We start from the raw sequence: 20,528 nt of genomic DNA on the forward strand, positions 1-20,528 counted from the left end.
GTCAAATTACTTTAGATTTTTTTTGGGTTTGGGGAATTTTTTTTTGGGGATTTTTTGGGGAAACAGTACATGCATATTACCTTGATTATGATATAAAAGTGGAACTAAAAAAAACAATTGTTGTCTTTAAGTTTATTCCTATTCAAAACATAACCTGAAAATGTCTGATGATGATGATGATGTTATTCTGGTAAAAAAAACGAAAACTGTTTACTATGGATCGCTGGAAGAGCAAGAAAAGGCACGGTTGGCTGCACTGGCAGCAGCCGTCAAAGAAGGTGTTGAAGATGGTGATGCTAAAGAGTTGGGAGATATACAGATATCCAATGGTAATTGTAGTAAAGTGTCTTAATTGTCTAATAGAAAATTCAATTCAAATAAAAATATGTATTTAGTTAGAGTAGTTAAATGTTTGTATCTGACGGTATAGTGACATAAATTTGATACCTTGCCCAAAACCTTAAAAGTAACTACAAATTAAAACATGAAGACTTTATTTAGTTGCTGCTAACTCTGAACCTTGCACTGGTGATACTGACTAAGCAGAGTTCAATATATTTACTATTATTGCTTCTTAGTTTAATTTTTATATGCCTCCAATTGTTTCTTTACTTCTAATATCCCTAGAAAGATTTACTTACCAGAACCTCTATACAAAAATCAGTCTGATGTCTCAATATTACATATCATGCGCTGAAGTCACAATCATATATAGTGCTATTTGATAAATAAAAACTATTAATATTTGTATTTGTAGAATATATGGAGCTTGAAGAAGAAATGTCAAGGGACAAGAAAGCTCTGCTTGAAGAGTTTGAGAGAAGACGTAAGGCTAGACAGTTAAATGTCTCAACAGATGATGATGAGGTTTGTGTCACAATTATAATTCATTTATTAAATAATTTGAATAAAAGTAAAATTTTAAATTTCAATAAAGCTATTGCTGGCTAATTTTTTAGCTAAAGCTAAAGCTAATTTAGAGTTACACTGACTTTCAATGTGTTGCTTTTCATCACTGACTCAGCATAAGCTGTTTTAGTTTGGTGTAGAGCACAAAGGACTAAACGCACTAGATTATGGTGTACATTTATTATTGTTGCATATGTATGTGACTGTACACGCACACTAAAGCATGCACTAAAAATATTCTATGCTAAGTCGGTTTCAGTCTGACTCTGAAACTAGTTCAATGCTGCATTCAGATTTCCAACAATTAAAAAAACACTATATATACAGTAAAACCAACAAAAACACCCTAATAATGTTTCACCCTAGAGATAATGAATCTTATTAAAGATTAGGTTTCCCAGTAAAGCGGTGCCGTTATCTAACAGCCGTAATGTAGTGTTGGGTGACGTCACCCATACGTTGTCTATAAATAACATCAGAGTAGGTTTTTTAGAGAACGTTGAGTGTTATCGTAACGTCAAATAGCGTTGCTGTCATTTGCATGACGGCCGTCATAGCGGTGATAAACATTAGCTCAACGTTTTTCGCGTGTAGCGGTGCCCATATTTAATTAATACAATGAGTGAAAACGTGACTTGGACGAGCGATATATGATGTTTTTTTGCATTATGCTAAAAGTAAAGACGGCCGTTATTAACAACCGTAAAATGACGGCCGTTAGTTAACGGCATCGCTTTTCTAGGAAACCCAAGCTTAACCAAACAATATGAGTTAAAACTAGATAATTTTTGCCAGGTTCGAAGAAGTTTGAGGCAGCTGGGTGAATCAGTTTGCTTGTTTGGAGAAGGCCCAGCAGAAAGACGTGTAAGATTGAGGGATTTACTAAGCTAGTAAGTTTACTTGAAGCATTCTCGTAGCCTTAAAAAAAGTTTTTTTTTTTTATTTATGATTGGACAATTCACACCAATTGACCAGTCCCATGCTAAGCTGGTGAAGCTTGTGTTATGGGTACTAGGCAAAGAATATACATACATATTATATATAACACCAAATGCTCATCACATCGATGTTTGTCTCAGCCAGGGATCGAACCCCGGACCCATGGATTCGCAGTCAGGTGCTAACCACTAGACCAATGAGCCGTATATAAAAAAAGCTTTGCCAACAGACGTGACCTTAGTGACCTTACCTTACCTTCATTATGTTATTTTATTTAAACCAATACTATATTTTGTTTTTTGTTTGAATATAAATTTAAATATGTATATGTTAAATATAAACCAATATTAATTTAAATATAAACCAATCTTAACTGACACTACTTAAAACGTTTGTTTATAAAATAAACTAAAAACTATGTGAATCCAAATTAAACAATCAAGCTTACAGCCATGAGTACCGAGTAAAAAATAAAAAAAGTGCGTGCATACAAAGTACATAATATGTCAGAAGTGAATCTTTTATCGTTCCATTATTCTCATACTATGATGAGCACAGATTCCTGTTCAAGCACCATTGCATACTTAGGTCTACGGCTAAAAATTAAAAAAAAAAAAAAACTGACCCGACCAGGATCGAACTGGAGACCTTAAAGAGAGACTAATGAGGCAATGAGAAGCAAGTGTGTGAAAGTATTAGTTTCCGTCAATAGATGGCGCTGTTGTACAGTTAAAACGCGGTATTAAGTTGACAGCTAATTCATACATAAGGTTTCCTAGACAAAATGTCTTTACTCTGGTTTCCCTTCAAAACGTATAAATCTTTCGCCTTTTACTAAAGATTTCCGTGGAGGGGAACACTCAAATGAGTCTAACTCAATTTTTGATACCCTTTGCAGGGTTTATAAGTTTATATGATTTATTGTATTATATAATATATTATATTATACTATGTAAAATAAATAATAAGGTTATTTCTATTTACTATATAATTTATTTTAATACATGCTTTCATTTTCCGCATAGATTGTTTTTTTTTTGAAATCTATATATATAAAAAGAAAATGGTGTTCGTTTGAGGCTCTTTCACGCTTAAACCACTGATCGTATCGACATGAAACTACCACCCCACCATTCGATGCGAAATTAGATGGTTTATGGCTATTTATTTTTTTAATTCCAACGTTCCTTCATTTTTTTATTTCTGTTTTACTTTTATGAAAAGTTTTCCCGCTAATAAAAACAAAAGAGGCTTCCTAGAACCGCAAAACGTCAACATCTGTTAAAAACTCGATTTTCGAAATATTTCAATTTTCTTAGCGGGAAGTTAAAAAGAAGAATAATAAAAATATGAAAAAAAATAAAATAATGAAACATAAAATTTATTTTTATTCGTCCAGCAAAGCGGGCGCGAAACGGCTAGTAATAAATAAATGTATATTACAGAAAAAAATATGGAATTCTTTTTTCATTTGGTCCAGACTAGGGATGTGACATTCTGCATTAAAGAAAATCGATTTTTCATGCTAAAATAATAATAATTATAATTTTTTTTATTTTTCGATTTTTTCCTAATTTTTGAATTAATTTCAAAATAAACACCCTAAATATTGTATTTTTCATGGCTTTTTTAAATTAAAAATAAACAATAGTAATTATAAACACAATTTAACGTTTAAGTTAAGTTAAGTTTAATCGAAATTAACTTAATCTCGTTTTGATAGATTTTGATAAATGCTGAGTGTGAGCACATTGCAGTATTTTTGTTGTCTTTTTAATTGTATGTAGTCTTGTGCTGTTGAATAAATTTATTTTACTTTTAAATTATAGTGTTCCATTCAAACTTGACTTTTTGTAAAATTAACTGCTTTTATCATCCTTTCGATGTTTTACAAAAAAACATCAATGTATCGAGTATATCAATACATCTTCAAAGAATCGGATTCAATGTATCGCATTGTAAACATCGTTGTATATCGAATATCCCTAATAGTTCGAGGTCCGGGTTATAAAAGACCAGACAATGTCGGGAGGTGGCAGATAAAAAATCGATTATGATTGATTTTCAATTATAAATAACGTAAATAAATACGTAACGATTTTTGGGAGGGGGGGTCCTTTTGTAATACGATATGGGGTGGGGATTGAATTACGCGTTATTGTTAATATTATTTTCGACTTTCCAGTACTTTACACCACATAATGGTAACTTTAAGTATAAAAGTGGTCACGAAACGTTTTACTATACTTGGGTATAGTACAAGTACAGTACAGAAAAACGTTACGGCGCGTTACATGGGGGGGGGGAAGGTCAATAATCTCCAAAAATTGCGTGACGTAATACTTGAACGCTCCCTTATTACAAAGCAAGAAATAGTAATGATAATTTATTGCTCAATTTTGAAAATAGCACTGTTAAACTGAGTGCGAGGAGAGGAGAGAGGTGCAAGTAGAGAAGTGGGGTGCAAGGGGAAAATAGAGTACCATAGATAGATATTTTTCAAAATGCTTAAAATAATTATAAATCTAAAATAAAAAGAATTATATGTATAATCAAAACTACACCTATAAAATGCTCAAATTTCAGCCTTGGTGAAGATGCCATAAACAAGAAGTTAGAAGAAGAAGAAGCGAGAATAGAAAGAGACAGAGGAAGAGAAGGCACTTGGTACCATGAGGGACCACCGGAGTTAAGAGAATCTAGACTATGGATTGCAAGATATTCATTGCCTAGAGCAAAAGAAAGGTATGTTATCTCTCAAAGGGGCATGTGTTATGATTCTCAAATCAAGGGCGGAAGGAACGGAAGAGAAGAACTGGCAATAAACTCTCCAATCTTTTTAATCGCCAAGTTTTTTTTACACAACGATTCTAAGGAGCTGCAACCATTAGACCATGTTCCACATGACATCTTAAGTAATAAATAATAATAAAATAAATTTAAAACAAAGATTTGTCCTCTATCAGCAGGAGGCATAGTGCAGTAAATGTAAAATATAGAAAGTTTGGAAAATCCAAAAGTGCACGCCTCATAGCGGTCATTCACATTTAAAAAAAAAACATTCGTTTACACATTTTTATTTTTTATTTTTACTTCTTACTACTAACTTAATATAATAAAAAAATATATAGTGGCGCCATAACTTTAAGGTGAGGAAAAAATATACTAAAATTAGTATTTTAGTTTTTATAAATTATAATTAAACGACAGTACTTAGAACGCTAATATTAACTAGGAATCAGCCCAGGGTATAACTTTATATAATAAGAAAAAAAGTATTCTGGTACGATAAATTTTTCGACCAATTTCTCTGCCACATACATAGATCCATAAACACAGACTGACGGACGTCCAAGATTGATTGATTTTAATGTTATTATTTACTATGTTAAACAAAATAATTGTTCATAAAAAATACCATATGTGCTTGATAGATTATTTAACTCGATTTTAGTGCACTCAATTATCCTGTAAGTGTTATATTAGTGAGAAAAAAGTCATTCAAGTTTCGAAAGACTGGGTTTTTTGACGTGTCGAGAGTAGAGCACTGCCTAGGCGTGCAATTAGAAGCATTTAATGTATATTTCTTTTTTGACGTTCATAAGTGTACATTGTGTTATCTACATGAATAAATGATTTTTGACCATGACCAATCTTTCCCCGCTCGGCCTATTTCCACTAATATTTTTTTTATATTTTTCATAAAATATTTTGTTATAATTTCAGACTAATGAAAGCAAGGGAAGAGTTAAAATTAAGTGGAAGTATAAGAGCAGCAGCGAAACAGGAATCCCAAAGGCGGGCATCTGCCATGACGATTTATTGCAGTCAGGTAAGATTTTTGAAGTTATACTTCTTTAGGCGCGTTATGAAAAATTCATGAGAGTGAAATTTTACGATGCGCGCGCACCGTGACACAAAATTAACAGAATGAAGTTGCCCACGGAAGATGCTACGGCATTGGACATAATTTAAAGACAACATTCGAATAATAATAGAATTTATGTTACACTTAATGTAAGAGAATAATAATAAATATTTATTTAATTAATTTTTCAAATGTAAACTGAACTTTATTGACTATAATGACTCCTTTTCCAGTCTTTGATTATTTAATTGTAATTAATTATTTGCATGCAATCAAAAATTATTTTTAATAATGCCAAAGAAGTATAACTTCTTACGCGCGTACATAAGTACATGCACCCATTCTTTTTTTTTTAAACCGCCAAGGTAAATGGCCAGAATACCTGATGTGAAGTGATACAGCTCATAGACTCACCTTTTAAGAATTGGTACGCTCTTCTATGAAACTTAGTTGGGATATATTTTTCGGAATTTCTATATTTGAACAGATTATACTCAAATATTATATAGAAGTATTTCCGAAGCAATTTAGGGTCCTTCAAGAAGAGAGTGTACAAATTCTTAAAAGGCCGGCAACGCACTCGCGAGCCTTCTGACATTGAGAGTGTCCATGGGCGGTGGTATCACTTAACATCAGGTGAGCCTCCTGGCCGTTTGCCCCCTGTTCTATAAAAAAAATATAATCGACAAGAATTTCTTAAATGACGTAAGTGTTGTCAACATAAACAAAGGTTATTGAGCGTTCAAGTATTACGTAACGAATGTTGGGGGGGGGGGTCCTTTTGTAAAACGTTACGATGCGGGGCGGGGATTGAATTACGCGTTATTGTTAATATTATTTTCGACTTTCCAATACTTTACACCACATAATGGTAACTTTTAGTTATAAAAAGTCACTAGGTGGTCACGAAACGTTTTACTATACTTGGGTACAGAAAAACGTTACGGCGCGTTACATGAGGGGGGGGGGGGGGGGGTTTCAATAATCTCAAAAGTAGATTTTTATATAAAATATAGTTTTTCTAATGTAAAAATTTAAAATTTATGGATATTTGTGTCAAGGGCCTCTCCTGTTTAAATCGGTTCACAAATTATTGAGATGGGTATCCACGCTATATATGATAGAGATTTGATATCTTTTGGAATACGCTTTAATTAAAAATTCTTTCAGATTGGTGACGCTCGGCCGATAAGCTTCTGCCGGTTCAGCAACGATAGTCAAATGTTAATAACTTCAAGTTGGTAAGTACATTTTGCTCAATCAGGCTATACTATTTATTAAACGACTCATTGGTCTAGTGGTTAGTACCCCTGACTGCGAATCCATGGGTCCCGGGTGCGATCCCCGGCTGAGACGAACATCGATGTGATGGGCATTTGGTGTTGTGCTTAGGTCTTGGGTGTTTAAATATGTATTTATATGTATATCTATCTATAATATGTATGTATATCCGTTGCCTAGTACCCATAACACAAGCTTCACCAGCTTAGCATGGGACTGCTCAATTGGTGTGAATTGTCTTTAAAAAAAATAAAAATTAAACATTACCATATATAACGATTATGGTGAACATAAATGTTACAAAAATTCAAAATATTAAACTTCATTTTAGATTTTACTAGTAATTTTTTCCTTATTGCTAAGCATACTATATTGAATAATAATAGCTAAGCCTGTTTATTTCCAATCTTTACAAGTGTAGAAGATATTGTTTTTTGTCATCCCAATATTCTTCATATTCTAAATTATATCCATGGCTTTCTTTCTCCATTCGCTTCCTGCTAACACTAAATTTCTTCTATCTTTTTTTTGGTCCCCTCTCTTCCACTTCTCTTGGCTAACCATAACTATATTAAATATTCTAAAAAAAAAGTGTGCAATTCACACGTGGTAGAAGTGAAACCTTCAAAAACAGTATTTATTGTTTATAATATGCAAATTAGACTTTTGAATCTTAATGAAAAATATATACTTTTCTTTAAAAAATAAATATTTTAATGTTAAATTTTAATTTATAAGTTTAATATCAATCTTTAATTTGGTAAAAAAATAATGAAAGTTTGAAATTCGATGAAATGAAAAAGCGACAGTAAAAACGGACATAAATTCATAAGATTTAACGTGAGAGAAAATGAGATAGGAAGCATTATACAGTGTATAAACTTAAATTAAGTAAACTTTTAATTAAGTAAACTTTAAATTAAGTAAACTTTAAATTAAGTAAACTTTTAATTAAGTAAACTTTAAATTAAGTAAACTTTAAATTAAGTAAACTTTTAATTAAGTAAACTTTAAATTAAGTAAACTTTTAATTACGTAAACTTTTAATTAAGTAAACTTTTAATTACGTAAACTTTTAATTAAGTAAACTTTTAATTACGTAAACTTTTAATTAAGTCAACTTTTAATTAAGTAAACTTTAAATTAAGTCAACTTTTAATTAAGTAAACTTTAAATTAAGTAAACTTTAAATTAAGTAAACTTTAAATTAAGTAAACTTTTAATTAAGTAAACTTTAAATTAAGTAAACTTTTAATTACGTAAACTTTTAATTAAGTAAACTTTTAATTACGTAAACTTTTAATTAAGTAAACTTTTAATTACGTAAACTTTTAATTAAGTAAACTTTTAATTACGTAAACTTTTAATTAAGTCAACTTTTAATTAAGTAAACTTTAAATTAAGTCAACTTTTAATTAAGTAAACTTTTAATTAAGTAAACTTTAAATTAAGTAAACTTTTAATTAAGTAAACTTTAAATTAAGTAAACTTTTAATTACGTAAACTTTTAATTAAGTAAACTTTTAATTACGTAAACTTTTAATTAAGTAAACTTTTAATTACGTAAACTTTTAATTAAGTCAACTTTTAATTAAGTAAACTTTAAATTAAGTCAACTTTTAATTAAGTAAACTTTAAATTAAGTGTACTAAGAAGTTTTACTTCAAAACAGTATGTATATTTCCGTCTAATTTTTTGCCGGATTCATCTAACACATTTTTGTATTTGTGTCTCTTACCTATATTTTTCCGTTGCATCCGCTTTGAAATCACGATTCTAAAGAAGTTTCACTTCAAAAATATATGTCGCCACCCGCCGATTATAGTTTGTAATCGTTAAAACATTTAATTAAAAATGGTGGTTGTTTCTTCTACACCATACAGCTTTCTGTCTCTTTTTCCCCGTACTAGACTATCTAAAGTTAGTAATTTTGGGAAAAGGGATACTCATCTTTAATAAAATCCCAGAGGCTCTTTTATCTCTGCCTTTTAATAAATTTAAGAAATGCATTAAAGAAAAGCTGTGTAAAAAGGCTTACTATAAAGTTAACGATTATCTAGTTGATAAAAGGGCCTGGGACTAGTGCTAGACAGGCTTATTCTAATTAATTTGCGATATTTGTTTGATGATTTGCTATTTTAAAAGAGTACCGAGAGTTTTTTACGCCGGCTTTTTCTCTCGGCCTACACCCTCTATCTTTGCCGATGAGTAGGGATGCCTACAAATTCAAATTTAATGACGTGGAATAAGTGATACATGTATCTTATGTTCCATAATAAACATATTTTATTTTTGAAGTGAAACTTCTTTATCGGGGTTGGAAAAAAAATGTGCGTGTACTAGTTAGTGTACACACGTTAGAAGTGAAACTTCTTTATGACCTTATTTTTCGAAAAATTATCTATATGCAACTTTACAGAAATTGGTTAAATAAAGTTAAATTAGATAAAGTTTAACAAAAGGCTTTTAATATCACAGACTTGAATACAAATAATACAATTATTTCATTTTACCTTATTACCACTAAGATTATTACAGAATTTCATAAATTGTAATAGAATTTTTAGTATCATTGTTATCGTTATTATACATTTTTGTTATTAATGGTTTAGCATCTCTTTGAATCAACCCTGGTAGGGACAAGAAAAAGACGCGTGTAACGGTCAAATGTGACGCGTACCGAAACATGTGACGCGTAACCGAAAAATGTGACGCGTAACGAAAAAATGTTACACTAAATTTTTTTCTAACCCCGATAAAGAAGTTTCACTTCAAAAATTTAGTGTAACATTTTTTCGTTACGCGTCACATTTTTCCGTTACGCGCCATCTTTTTGAAGTGAAACTTCTTTATCGACGTATGGGAGAAATTTTGTAGCAAATCGTCACGTTTTTCTGTTACGCGCCATGTTGCTTTTTGAAGTCAAACTTCTTTATCGGCGTTAGAATGAATTTTTTATCGACGTATGGGAGAAATTTTGTAGCAAATCGTCACGTTTTTCGGTTACGCGCCATGTTGCTTTTTGAAGTCAAACTTCTTTATCGGCGTTGGAATGAAACTTCTTTATCGACGTATGGGAGAAATTTTGTAGCAAATCGTCACGTTTTTCGGTTACGCGCCATCTTTTTCTTGTCCCTACCACGGTTGATCCGAAGAGATTCGAAGCCATTAGTAACAAAAATATATAATAACGATAACAATGATAGTAATTATTCTATTACAATTAATGAAATTCTATAATAATCTTCGTAGTAATAAGGTAAAATGAAATATTTGTATTCATGTCTATGATAATAAAAGCCTTTTGTTAAACTTTATCTAATTTAACGAATTTCATATAGTAGACCATTTTTCGAAAAATAAGGTCATAAAGAAGTTTCACTTCTTACGTGTGTACAACTAGTACACGCACACATTTTTTTTAGTTTTCTCTCTGTCTACGCCATGACGATGTTCCCGAGGGATTCGCTTTTATGTTCACAGGTCTGGTTTAATCAAAGTATGGTCTGTCCCCGATTGCAAATTACTACAAACACTGACAGGGCACACATGTAATGTTAGTTCGGCCGTCTTTCACCCCGATGCAGCTGTACCTCATCATTTTACGCGCATGGTAAGTGCAGACGATTGAAACGGTAAAATTTTTACTGATGAAACGCAATAATAATATAAGCGTCACGGTTGCAGCTCCTTACAAATGTTGTGTAAAAAAAAATAAAAAAAATGGCGGAGAGTTTATTGCCAGTTCTTCTCTTCCGTTCTACGCCCTTGATTTGAGAACTGGCAGTAAATGTAAAATTAGAAGCATTAATATGTATTTCTTTACTGACGAGTCATAAGTGTACATTATGTTACCTAATACCTTTATGATTTTATGATTTTTTTACTTTTACTTTACAATAAATATAAATTTTTGTCTTTTTTTTTGTCGAAATATAAACTTACGTGTTTGTGCTTTGAAAAAACTGTGATGAAAAAATCACTTGATGTATAAAAAATTGGATTTCAGATAGATAACGATTCGGATCAGCAGAACTCGATGGATATAGGCGAGGAGGTGTCGAAAAGCGTCACGATGGCGTCGTCGTCCTACGATGGAAATGTGCACTTATGGAATTTTGCCAGGTTATAAATTTTCATAGACCCAAAAGTTCTATTTTCTTTAAAAACTAATTTTCGATTCAAAATTGATTTGAAGAATTTTTTGTTTCCATGTTTACTATTTTTAATTTTGGTCAACGAAGGGGTTGTATGAAAGGAGAGCAGTGTTGGCCTAATGGCTACAGCGTGCGACTCTCATCTCTGAGGTCGTAAGTTCGATCCCCGGCTGTGCACCAATGGACTTTCTGTCTATGTGCGCATTTAACATTCGCTCGTACAAAGGAAAAACATCGTAAGGAAACCGGCTTGCCATAGACCCAAAAAGTCGACGGTGCGTGTCAGGTACAGGAGGCCGATCACCTATTTGCCTATTAGATTGACAAAAGATCATGAACGGATACAGACATCTGAGGTCCAGGCCTAAAAAGGTTAGAAAAGAAAAGAAGGTCGGCTACTGATTTAAAATCATTTTAGTTCGTTTAGAAATCACGAGATGGCGCTGTGATTACAGAATAGTAGATTTTTAATTGATTGACACTTTAAAAATTTAATGGCGGATTGACAGCTAAAACTCTGTCAAATGTCATCTATCAAATTGTGTAACTATAGTTTTCAAATGATGAATCGCAAAATATGTTGCTAAACTGAAAACTCGAAGACGGCCTGACCGATTCATGTAAAATGTTTTTTTATTATTTTATTTATTTATTTATACTTTATTACCTTAATCAAAAACATACACATAACAAAAATAAAAAAAGCGAGTTACATAAGTTATTAGGCCTTATCGCTAACAAGCGATTTCTTCCAGGCAACGAGAGGTTTCTCCCAGAGGGTAGAGTACAAGAAATGCATAATTAATTAACAAAAAGATACTAAAAATAACAGGTTACTATCTAATATATAAAATTCTCGTGTCACAGTTTTCGTTGCCATACTCCTCCGAAACGGCTCGACCGATTCTCATGAAATTTTGTGTGCTTATTGGGTATGTCTGAGAATCGGACAACATCTATTTTTAATCCCCCTAAATGTTAGGGGTAGTCCACCCCTAAATTTTTTATTTTATTTTTAGATATTTTTTTATGATACAGCATTACAAAATACATACAACCCCTAACTTTCACCCCTCTACGATCAACCCCTATTTTTTTATTATACATGATATACATGGCAAAACGACGTTTGCCCGGTCAGCAACTAAAATAAAATAAAGTAAAATCTAATCTTTTTTGTTCTTCCTTGTACTCTCAGGAAGGATTTTATGGAAAAATATTGCACAGAAAACCCTTTTTTTATTCCGGAAAAGCGAACAGTATCTATGGGCTAGTATAGCAAATTGTTCCATATGTACTAAAAATGGGGGCTAAGTAATTAAATCTAATAAATTTCATTTCAGTGACAAGCCAATGGCATCGTTGGAAGGTCATTCACCATCACGCGTGGCTAGAGTGGAGTTCCATCCATCCGGGAGATTCCTTGCTGCAACTGTCTTCGATCACTCATGGAGACTATGGGATCTGGAGACTGGTGAGTTTTATCGACGACCTTATTTCTGGCAAGTAGGTTAGTTAGCCTTGAGTGCCTGAATAATTTCCGTTTTTCCACTAGCTTCAAAAAAATTGGTTAAAGGCTCGGCCAATTTTGGTCCTTCGAGCCGGATTAATGAGTCTTATATTATTTTTAATTCCGTAGAATTCTGACAGCTATTATTTTTTGACATGTCAGAGATGGCAAACCTTTTTAGGCCGGGCACATTTTTCAATTTAATTACGAGTCTGAACAACTGAGTCTATACATACATTTTATTTGTTAGTGAATGTATCCATTTTATTAATTGCGGTGCTCCACATTAAAAGTGGTTTTACGGCGAGTGGTAATTACGTACCTTTTCATCAAACAGTGAAAAACGCAAAAGTAAAGATTTTTTTCATCATCATCAAACATTTATTTTTAAAAAGGTTTACTAAACCTGGAATTAGTATGCAGTGATGTCAGCTAAAGAATAAAATAAAGTAATTAAAGTTAATTCGATATATTGTTCGTGATTTTGAAATATTTGTTATTTTTGTATTAGATCACTTGAGTAAATATTTAGATTTACCTTTTTGTAGGTAAAATAAAAAATTCGTAGCATTTTTTTTAAATCATTATTAATTCAAATAAGTAAAATATGTGCCTTTTTCCGTGGAGAACTTTTTTAGTAACAATACTTATGAAATGTCAGAATTCTACGGAATTTAAAATTAGAGAATAGGCGCTTTTAACTCAAATGAAACTAATCCAGTTTCAAGAGCTGTCTAATTATGTATATTCAATGTTTATGACAGTTGAATTAGAATACGGGACTAATTGAGTCATTTTTCAATTATAAAAGTGCGTACAGACTATAAAACATAACATGTTATACAACATTGCTATATAACATGTTTCAGATAATGTGGACACTGAATGTTATTGATATGTATGCTAGGACGAACCCAGCATCTACGTTTTTTTGTTTTTCTTTTGTTATTTAAAATGGTTGTTAAACTCAAACTCAAACTCAAAATATCTTTATTCAAGTAGGTAACTACGTACACTTTTGAATAGTCAAGTTAAATTAATCGTAAATTTACATTTACTACCAGTTCGCAAGTCAAGGGCGTAGAGCGGGTAAGAAGAACTGGCAAGAAACTTTCCGCCACTCTTTTTAATCGCCAAGTATTGTCATACAAATTGTTTGAACTGGAGCAATTCAATCCCAAGGATTAGGATCATTTAAGTAGTCCTCAAATTTATAAAAAGCTTTGTTGATTAATTTTCGTTTAACGAGGACTTTGAATTTATTTAGTGATAATTCTCTAATTGCGCTTGGGAGTTTGTTGTAAAAACGAATACAATTTCCATATAAGGAGTGATTTATCTTTTGGAGCCTGGTTGGTCGTACACTCAAATTAGTTCTATTTCGCGTATTATACTGGTGAAAGTCACCATTTGTTTTAAAATCGTTTATATTTTTTTGGACATACAACAAGGCTTCAAGAATATATTGACCAGATAGTGTCATAATATTTAATTCCTTAAACTTATTCCGTACCGACTCCCTCGGAGAAACACAACAAATACCCCGAACAGCCCGCTTCTGCAGCACAAATATGGATTGAACCTCTGCAGCAGCACCCCACAATAAAATGCCGTACGACATAACGCTATGAAAGTAGCTATGATACACAATTTTAGCCGTGTCCTCATCAGTAAACTGTCGGATTTTCTTTACTGCATATGCTGCAGAGCTCAGCCTATTCGAAAGAGTCTCTATGTGTGGGCCCCATTGGAGTTTACTATCTATTGTTATGCCTAGAAAAACAGTTTTGTCAACAAAGTTTAGTTCACTGTCCTTAATTTTCAGGTTACCAATATCTCGCTTTACGCTAGTAGTTGTAAATCTAATACATTTTGTTTTATTCTCATTAAGCAATAAGTTATTTACATTAAACCAGTTAACTATACGAGAGATAGAATTGTTTACATCGTCCAATAATACGTTATTCCTATTCACTTTAAATAGAAGTGAAGTGTCATCAGCAAACAATACCATCTCATGAACTTCGTTGACAAAGAATGGGAGGTCATTTATGTAAATCAGAAATAAGAAAGGCCCGAGAATCGATCCTTGGGGGACGCCCATTGATACCTGCGAACCCGGAGAGGTGACTCCATTGACATGAACTCTTTGGATCCTTCCCTTTAAATATGAATTCATCAGGCTGGAAGCTTTGCCATCAACGCCATAGTGTTGAAGCTTTCCAACGAGTATATCAGGATGAACACAGTCAAAGGCCTTTGACAGGTCACAAAAGACGCCGACTCCATCATATGATTCTTCCCAGGCGTTAAATATGTCCGAAATCAACTTCACACCGGCATCGATTGTGGAGCGACCCTTAGTGAAACCATACTGTTTATTATGTAAGAGTTTATTTTTATTAAAATGTAAAGAAAGCTGGTCTAGCATTATCTTTTCAAAAACTTTGCTCAACGCAGGGAGCACGGAAACAGGTCTGAAGTTTGACGGATCAGACTCACTACCTGCCTTGAACAACGGTGTAATCTTACTTAATTTCATTTCGTCCGGAAAGACTCCACAATCGATACAGCTGTTAAAAATTATAGACAATTCAGAGCTTATTACATTAATAACGGAATTTAAAATGACTGTTGACATACCCCATATATCTTTACTTTTTTTTAAATTAATAAGCTTAAAAGTTTTAACGATATCATTACAAGTTATATGTTTAAACTGAAATTTAATATTACATTCAGGTACACATTTTTCTAGCAATGAGATCGCAGCAGCAGGTGAAGAATCTAGGGACTTGGTCGTATTTAGTGGTACATTTGTAAAGAACTCTTCAAAAGAAGAAGCTACCTCTGGGTCAGATTTTATTAACTTCCCTTTAACTTTTAACATATAATCAGTTCGTTTGTCAGACGTTTTACCTGATTCTTCATTTATTATTTTCCAGGTAGCTTTTACTTTATCCATGCTATTTTTTATTTTTGAACTTAAATATTGAGACTTTGCAGTTTTGCAATCTTTTTTGAAATTATTTGAATACAACCTAACATATTCCCTAAATTCCACACTAGTGTTATATTGCATTTCGTCATAGATTTCATATAATTTTAACCTTTTCCTGTGTAACTCCTCATTTGCCCAGTCACAGAAACTTGTTTTCTCAGAGACCAATATAATATTATATTTTTTTTTTGAACTTTATCAATGTTATATTATAACATTGTTATTCTAATGTGTACAGTATGGTTTTATGTTATAATGTTGAATAACAAGGTTACATAATGTGGATGTTAACGTAAAATTGTAAACACCGTTCTGCTTACAATTTAACGTATTATTATTCGGTAGATTGTACTACACTAACTTAGTTATCATTCAAACTTCTTTGGTCAATTACAGATTAATTTTACTTCCCAACAATTTCATATAACTACCGAATAATAATACGTTAAATTGTAAGCAGTTCGTTGAGGTTCACAATCTTTCGACAGTTTACAATCTCGCGAGATAGATTACAATCTAACGGTGTTTACAATTTTACGGTGACATGGACGTGTTATAAAACACAAGTTATAATATAATATGTTACATAGTCTGTACGCACCCTAAATTTTGAAAAATAAAGTTGTATTTGATTTTCAGCAACTGAGGTTTTACACCAAGAGGGTCACGCGAAGCCAGTGTACAGCGTGGCCTTTCAGGGCGACGGCTCGCTGGCTGCTACAGGGTGAGCTTTTTATTTGATAATTATTTATAAAAGAACGAATGTCAGTTACTAGGCCGAACTCCTTGTAAAGGAAAAATATCACATCTACTGAAATCTGACGATTTTGAACCCCAGTCGCATCTGATGTCAAATTAAATATAAAATTTTTTCATTAAACCGTTTTTATTAAGATGCTTAAAATAATTAAAAACATTGTGCACCATTTCACGAGATTGCCCTGGTAATGTTTGAAAAAAGATCAACATGTACAGTAAAGATCAACATAACCAGTAGCAAAAGAAAAACAATAACTGTCTCTTTTATACTTATAAGCTTGACCGAGCGCGAGAGAGACGGACAGTCTTTTCATGATGCATATTCAGTGTGACATCACGCCTCGCGCTTATTCACAGACGCTTATACACAAGCACAAAGTGTAAATGTGTTGAAGCCGCCAGCTTTAGATAACATACCTATAGTTATTATTCAAAGAATCCTTTGTTATTTAAAATCCATCAGAATTGTGTACTGTCACAGTATGGTATCCATAGCAACGTTGTTACCATGGTTACAAATTTCTTCAGGGGTATGGACGCGTTCGGTCGCGTCTGGGACCTACGCACGGGCCGCTGTGTGATGTTCCTCGAAGGCCACCTGGGCGCGGTCTTAGGGGCCACCTGGTCCCCGGCCGGACATCACTTGGCTACAGCGGCCGCTGATCATCAGGTAGTTTTTTTTAATATTTTTATAAGTCACGTGATACTAAGGTCAAATAAATAAATATAGTGTATATTATAAATACTTTGACGTGATAAAGTCTACAAATCGATGAACGCCGGCTGCATGCATGAATAAACATGACTCATTGTCCTGAGCCGAGTTACATTGTCACGTTCCGCCTGAGTCCAGATACATTGTCACGTTCCGCCTGAGTCCAGATACATTGTCACGTTCCGCCTGATTCGAGCTACATTGTCTCGTTCCGCCTGAGCCGAGTTACATTGTCACGTTCCGCCTGAGTCCAGATACATTGTCACGTTCCGCCTGAGCCGAGCAACATTGTCTCGTTCCGCCTGAGTCCAGCTACATTGTCTCGTTCCGCCTGAGTCCAGCTACATTGTCACGTTCCGCCTGAGTCCAGATACATTGTCACGTTCCGCCTGAGCCGAGCAACATTGTCTCGTTCCGCCTGAGTCCAGCTACATTGTCACGTTCCGCCTGAGTCCAGATACATTGTCACGTTCCGCCTGAGCCGAGTTACATTGTCACGTTCCGCCTGAGTCCAGATACATTGTCACGTTCCGCCTGAGCCGAGCAACATTGTCTCGTTCCGCCTGAGTCCAGCTACATTGTCACGTTCCGCCTGAGTCCAGATACATTGACACGTTCCGCCTGAGTCCAGCTACATTGTCACGTTCCGCCTGAGCCGAGCTACATTGTCACGTTCCGCCTGAGTCCAGCTACATTGTCACGTTCCGCCTGAGTCCAGCTACATTGTCACGTTCCGCCTGAGCCGAGCAACATTGTCTCGTTCCGCCTGAGTCCAGCTACATTGTCACCTTCCATATGAGCCGAGCTACTTTGTCATTTGTCACGTTCCACATGAGCCGAGCTACATTGTCACGTTCCGCCTGCGTCCAGCTACATTGTCACGTTCCGCTTGCACAAGCGAGAGCTCGGTACCAGCGATAGAGAGGATTGGTAACGTTGTTACTTGTAATTGATCTGTATAATTTAAGTAAAAGAAAAATATTTGAATTAAAGAGTTTATTTTATGTGTTAATTTATCGAGAAATTGTAATTTTCCATGAATTCCTTTGTATTATACAAAATAATGATAATTAAGTGATAATAATTCAATTCGATTTGTATGCAATTTTTAAATGTTTTCTTATCACGTAAAATATTTGTATAAATTCTCGATACTTCTATTTGTATGGCTATACTAATATTATAAAGAGGAAAGATATGTATATAAGTATGTTTGTAAAGAAATGGCTCAAAATGTCCTGGACCGATTTTAAAAATTCTTTCACTTTAATTGCAAGAAAAAAATAAGGATCTCGACTAAAACTTAAATTACCCAAGGTGTAAATAAATTTATAAAATATCTTTAATTTATCATGCGCTTCGAAAACTATTGATGATAGAACAAACTTTTTTGTGTTCCACAATATTAAAGAACATATCTTCAAAAAATTTTTAAAAATAAATGTCCACCCGAGCGAAGCCGGGACGGGCCGCTAGTTATCTTATAAAAGTATTAATATTTAATAATAATCTGTGTTTTATTCTGTAATTTCAGGCTAAAATCTGGGATCTTAGACGCCGGGCCTGTCTATACACGATACCTTCACATACACATCTTATAAGCGGTGAGTGGATTTTTTATATTAATACAAATTGTTCCTTTTTAAAGTCGGTTAATATTTTTTTTTTTTTCAGATATAAGATATCAACGCAGCCATGGACATTTCCTGCTGACGTCATCGTATGATAAAACGGCAAAGTTGTGGTCGAATCCAGCTTGGCATCCTCTGAAGACACTATCGGGTCACGATAATAAGGTCATTCTTCATAATTTTAAAAATAGAACATGTTTGTTAGTATGGACATTAGAACTTTGATTTTAAAAATGGAATTCTTAAAATTAAGCTAATAATGGAACATGTTTTTATTATTTTGAAAATGGAACATAAAAAAATTAACTTGAATTTTAAAAATGGAACATCTATTTTTCATTTAACAATAGAATAATTATTATGCTCTTTATTTAAAAATATAGCATTTAAAAAAAATATAAAAGGGAGCGTTCAAGTATTACGTAAGTAATACGTAACGCATTTATGGAGATTATTGACCTCCCCCCCCATGTTACTCGCCGTAACGTTTTTCAGTAACCATGTACAATACTGTACCCAAGTTCAGTAAAACGTTTCGTGACCATCTAGTCACTCTTTAGTTACTATTATGTGGTGTCAATTGAAAAAAATATTAACAATAACGCGTAATTTAATCCCCGCCCCGCATCGTAGCGTTTTACAAAAGGACCCCTCCCCCCTCCCAAAATACGTTACGTAATACTTGGTCGCTCTCAAATTCAGATTTTAATATTTAAATGTTATTTCAGGTGATGAGTGCAGACATATCATTGGATAATAAATATATTGCAACAAGCTCCTACGACAGAACGTTCAAGCTGTGGGCCCCGGATTTAGTTTAATAAATATTTCATACAAAATTCGTGTTTTTATTAAATTCCAATGAAGAGATATCTTATCACGCATTCTAAAACTATTCAAGTTTACACTTATATTACTAAAGTTTTCTCCTTATTTGCTGGAGAGATTTAAAAGATTATGTTATCATTAGAATGCTACTATATCCCTGATAAAAATAAACTAGGTATTGAATATTTTCATAAAAGTTTGTATTAAATTACGTTATTGTAATCCAAGGTGTGAAAACCAAACCAATAAAGATTCCTATATCTTGTATGATGTGGAAACTATTGACAATAGACCAAACTGACTACAGATTTATTTCGTAATCCTACAGCTAATATTACAACAAAACACAATCATACTATATTGCTATATATATCTATATATAGCCAATCAATTATGGGGAACTAAATAAATATGAATGTTACAAAAAAATTAAAATAAAAATGACTAAAAATTAGTGGAATTGGTATTAGATAGACAATGCTTTTTTAGTTTTATAAGCGTGGCGATTACCTAAATCGTCAGAGATACGCCCAGTTATAGCTAGACGCAGGCACTCTAATCAGCAGTTACATTCATTTAGCATTAATTATTTCACATTTATCCTATTGTTATAGTGGTTTAGTATATAGTAAACACAATATCCTCTATTATTTAAAGCACTCCGATGACCCAGGAATCGTACAAATAAAATATTAATAAATTTTTCAGCCATCGTTTAATTCAGAAAATTCGACTCGAACGGCGTACGTGAACACTTTACACATCAATATAGTTTGGACTTATAATTCGTCCTTAATGACGTCACATGATCGCTGCGTGTGACCAAACATTATTCTTGGAAGAGCAACATGAAACCCCTAAGTTTTTTTTAATTCCTAGAAATATTGAACTTCGATCGCGTATTTAATTATATTAAATAATTTAAACATT

General features: G+C 33.1%; 1 protein-coding gene and 1 non-coding gene across 2 annotated transcripts; both read left to right on the top strand.

The window, feature by feature from the left end:
- The first annotated feature begins 53 nt into the window (after nt 1-53).
- Nucleotides 54-19,604, top strand: LOC125058633 (U4/U6 small nuclear ribonucleoprotein Prp4). Its single transcript, XM_047662752.1, has 14 exons — nt 54-329; nt 758-867; nt 1,705-1,799; nt 4,435-4,593; nt 5,575-5,680; nt 6,887-6,957; nt 10,481-10,610; nt 11,007-11,122; nt 12,498-12,628; nt 16,305-16,389; nt 16,953-17,094; nt 18,674-18,743; nt 18,814-18,935; nt 19,499-19,604. Exons 1-14 carry the CDS (start codon nt 161-163, stop codon nt 19,589-19,591), a joined length of 1,599 nt encoding a protein of 532 aa, XP_047518708.1. The 5' UTR covers nt 54-160; the 3' UTR covers nt 19,592-19,604.
- Nucleotides 2,639-2,751, top strand: LOC125058955. The gene has a single exon (XR_007118568.1). It is a non-coding gene; the product is annotated as a U5 spliceosomal RNA (small nuclear RNA).
- Nucleotides 19,605-20,528: the final 924 nt, after the last annotated feature.

Source organism: Pieris napi, chromosome 18, assembly GCF_905475465.1.
Source record: "Pieris napi chromosome 18, ilPieNapi1.2, whole genome shotgun sequence".
NCBI classification, from domain to species: Eukaryota; Metazoa; Arthropoda; class Insecta; order Lepidoptera; family Pieridae; genus Pieris; species Pieris napi.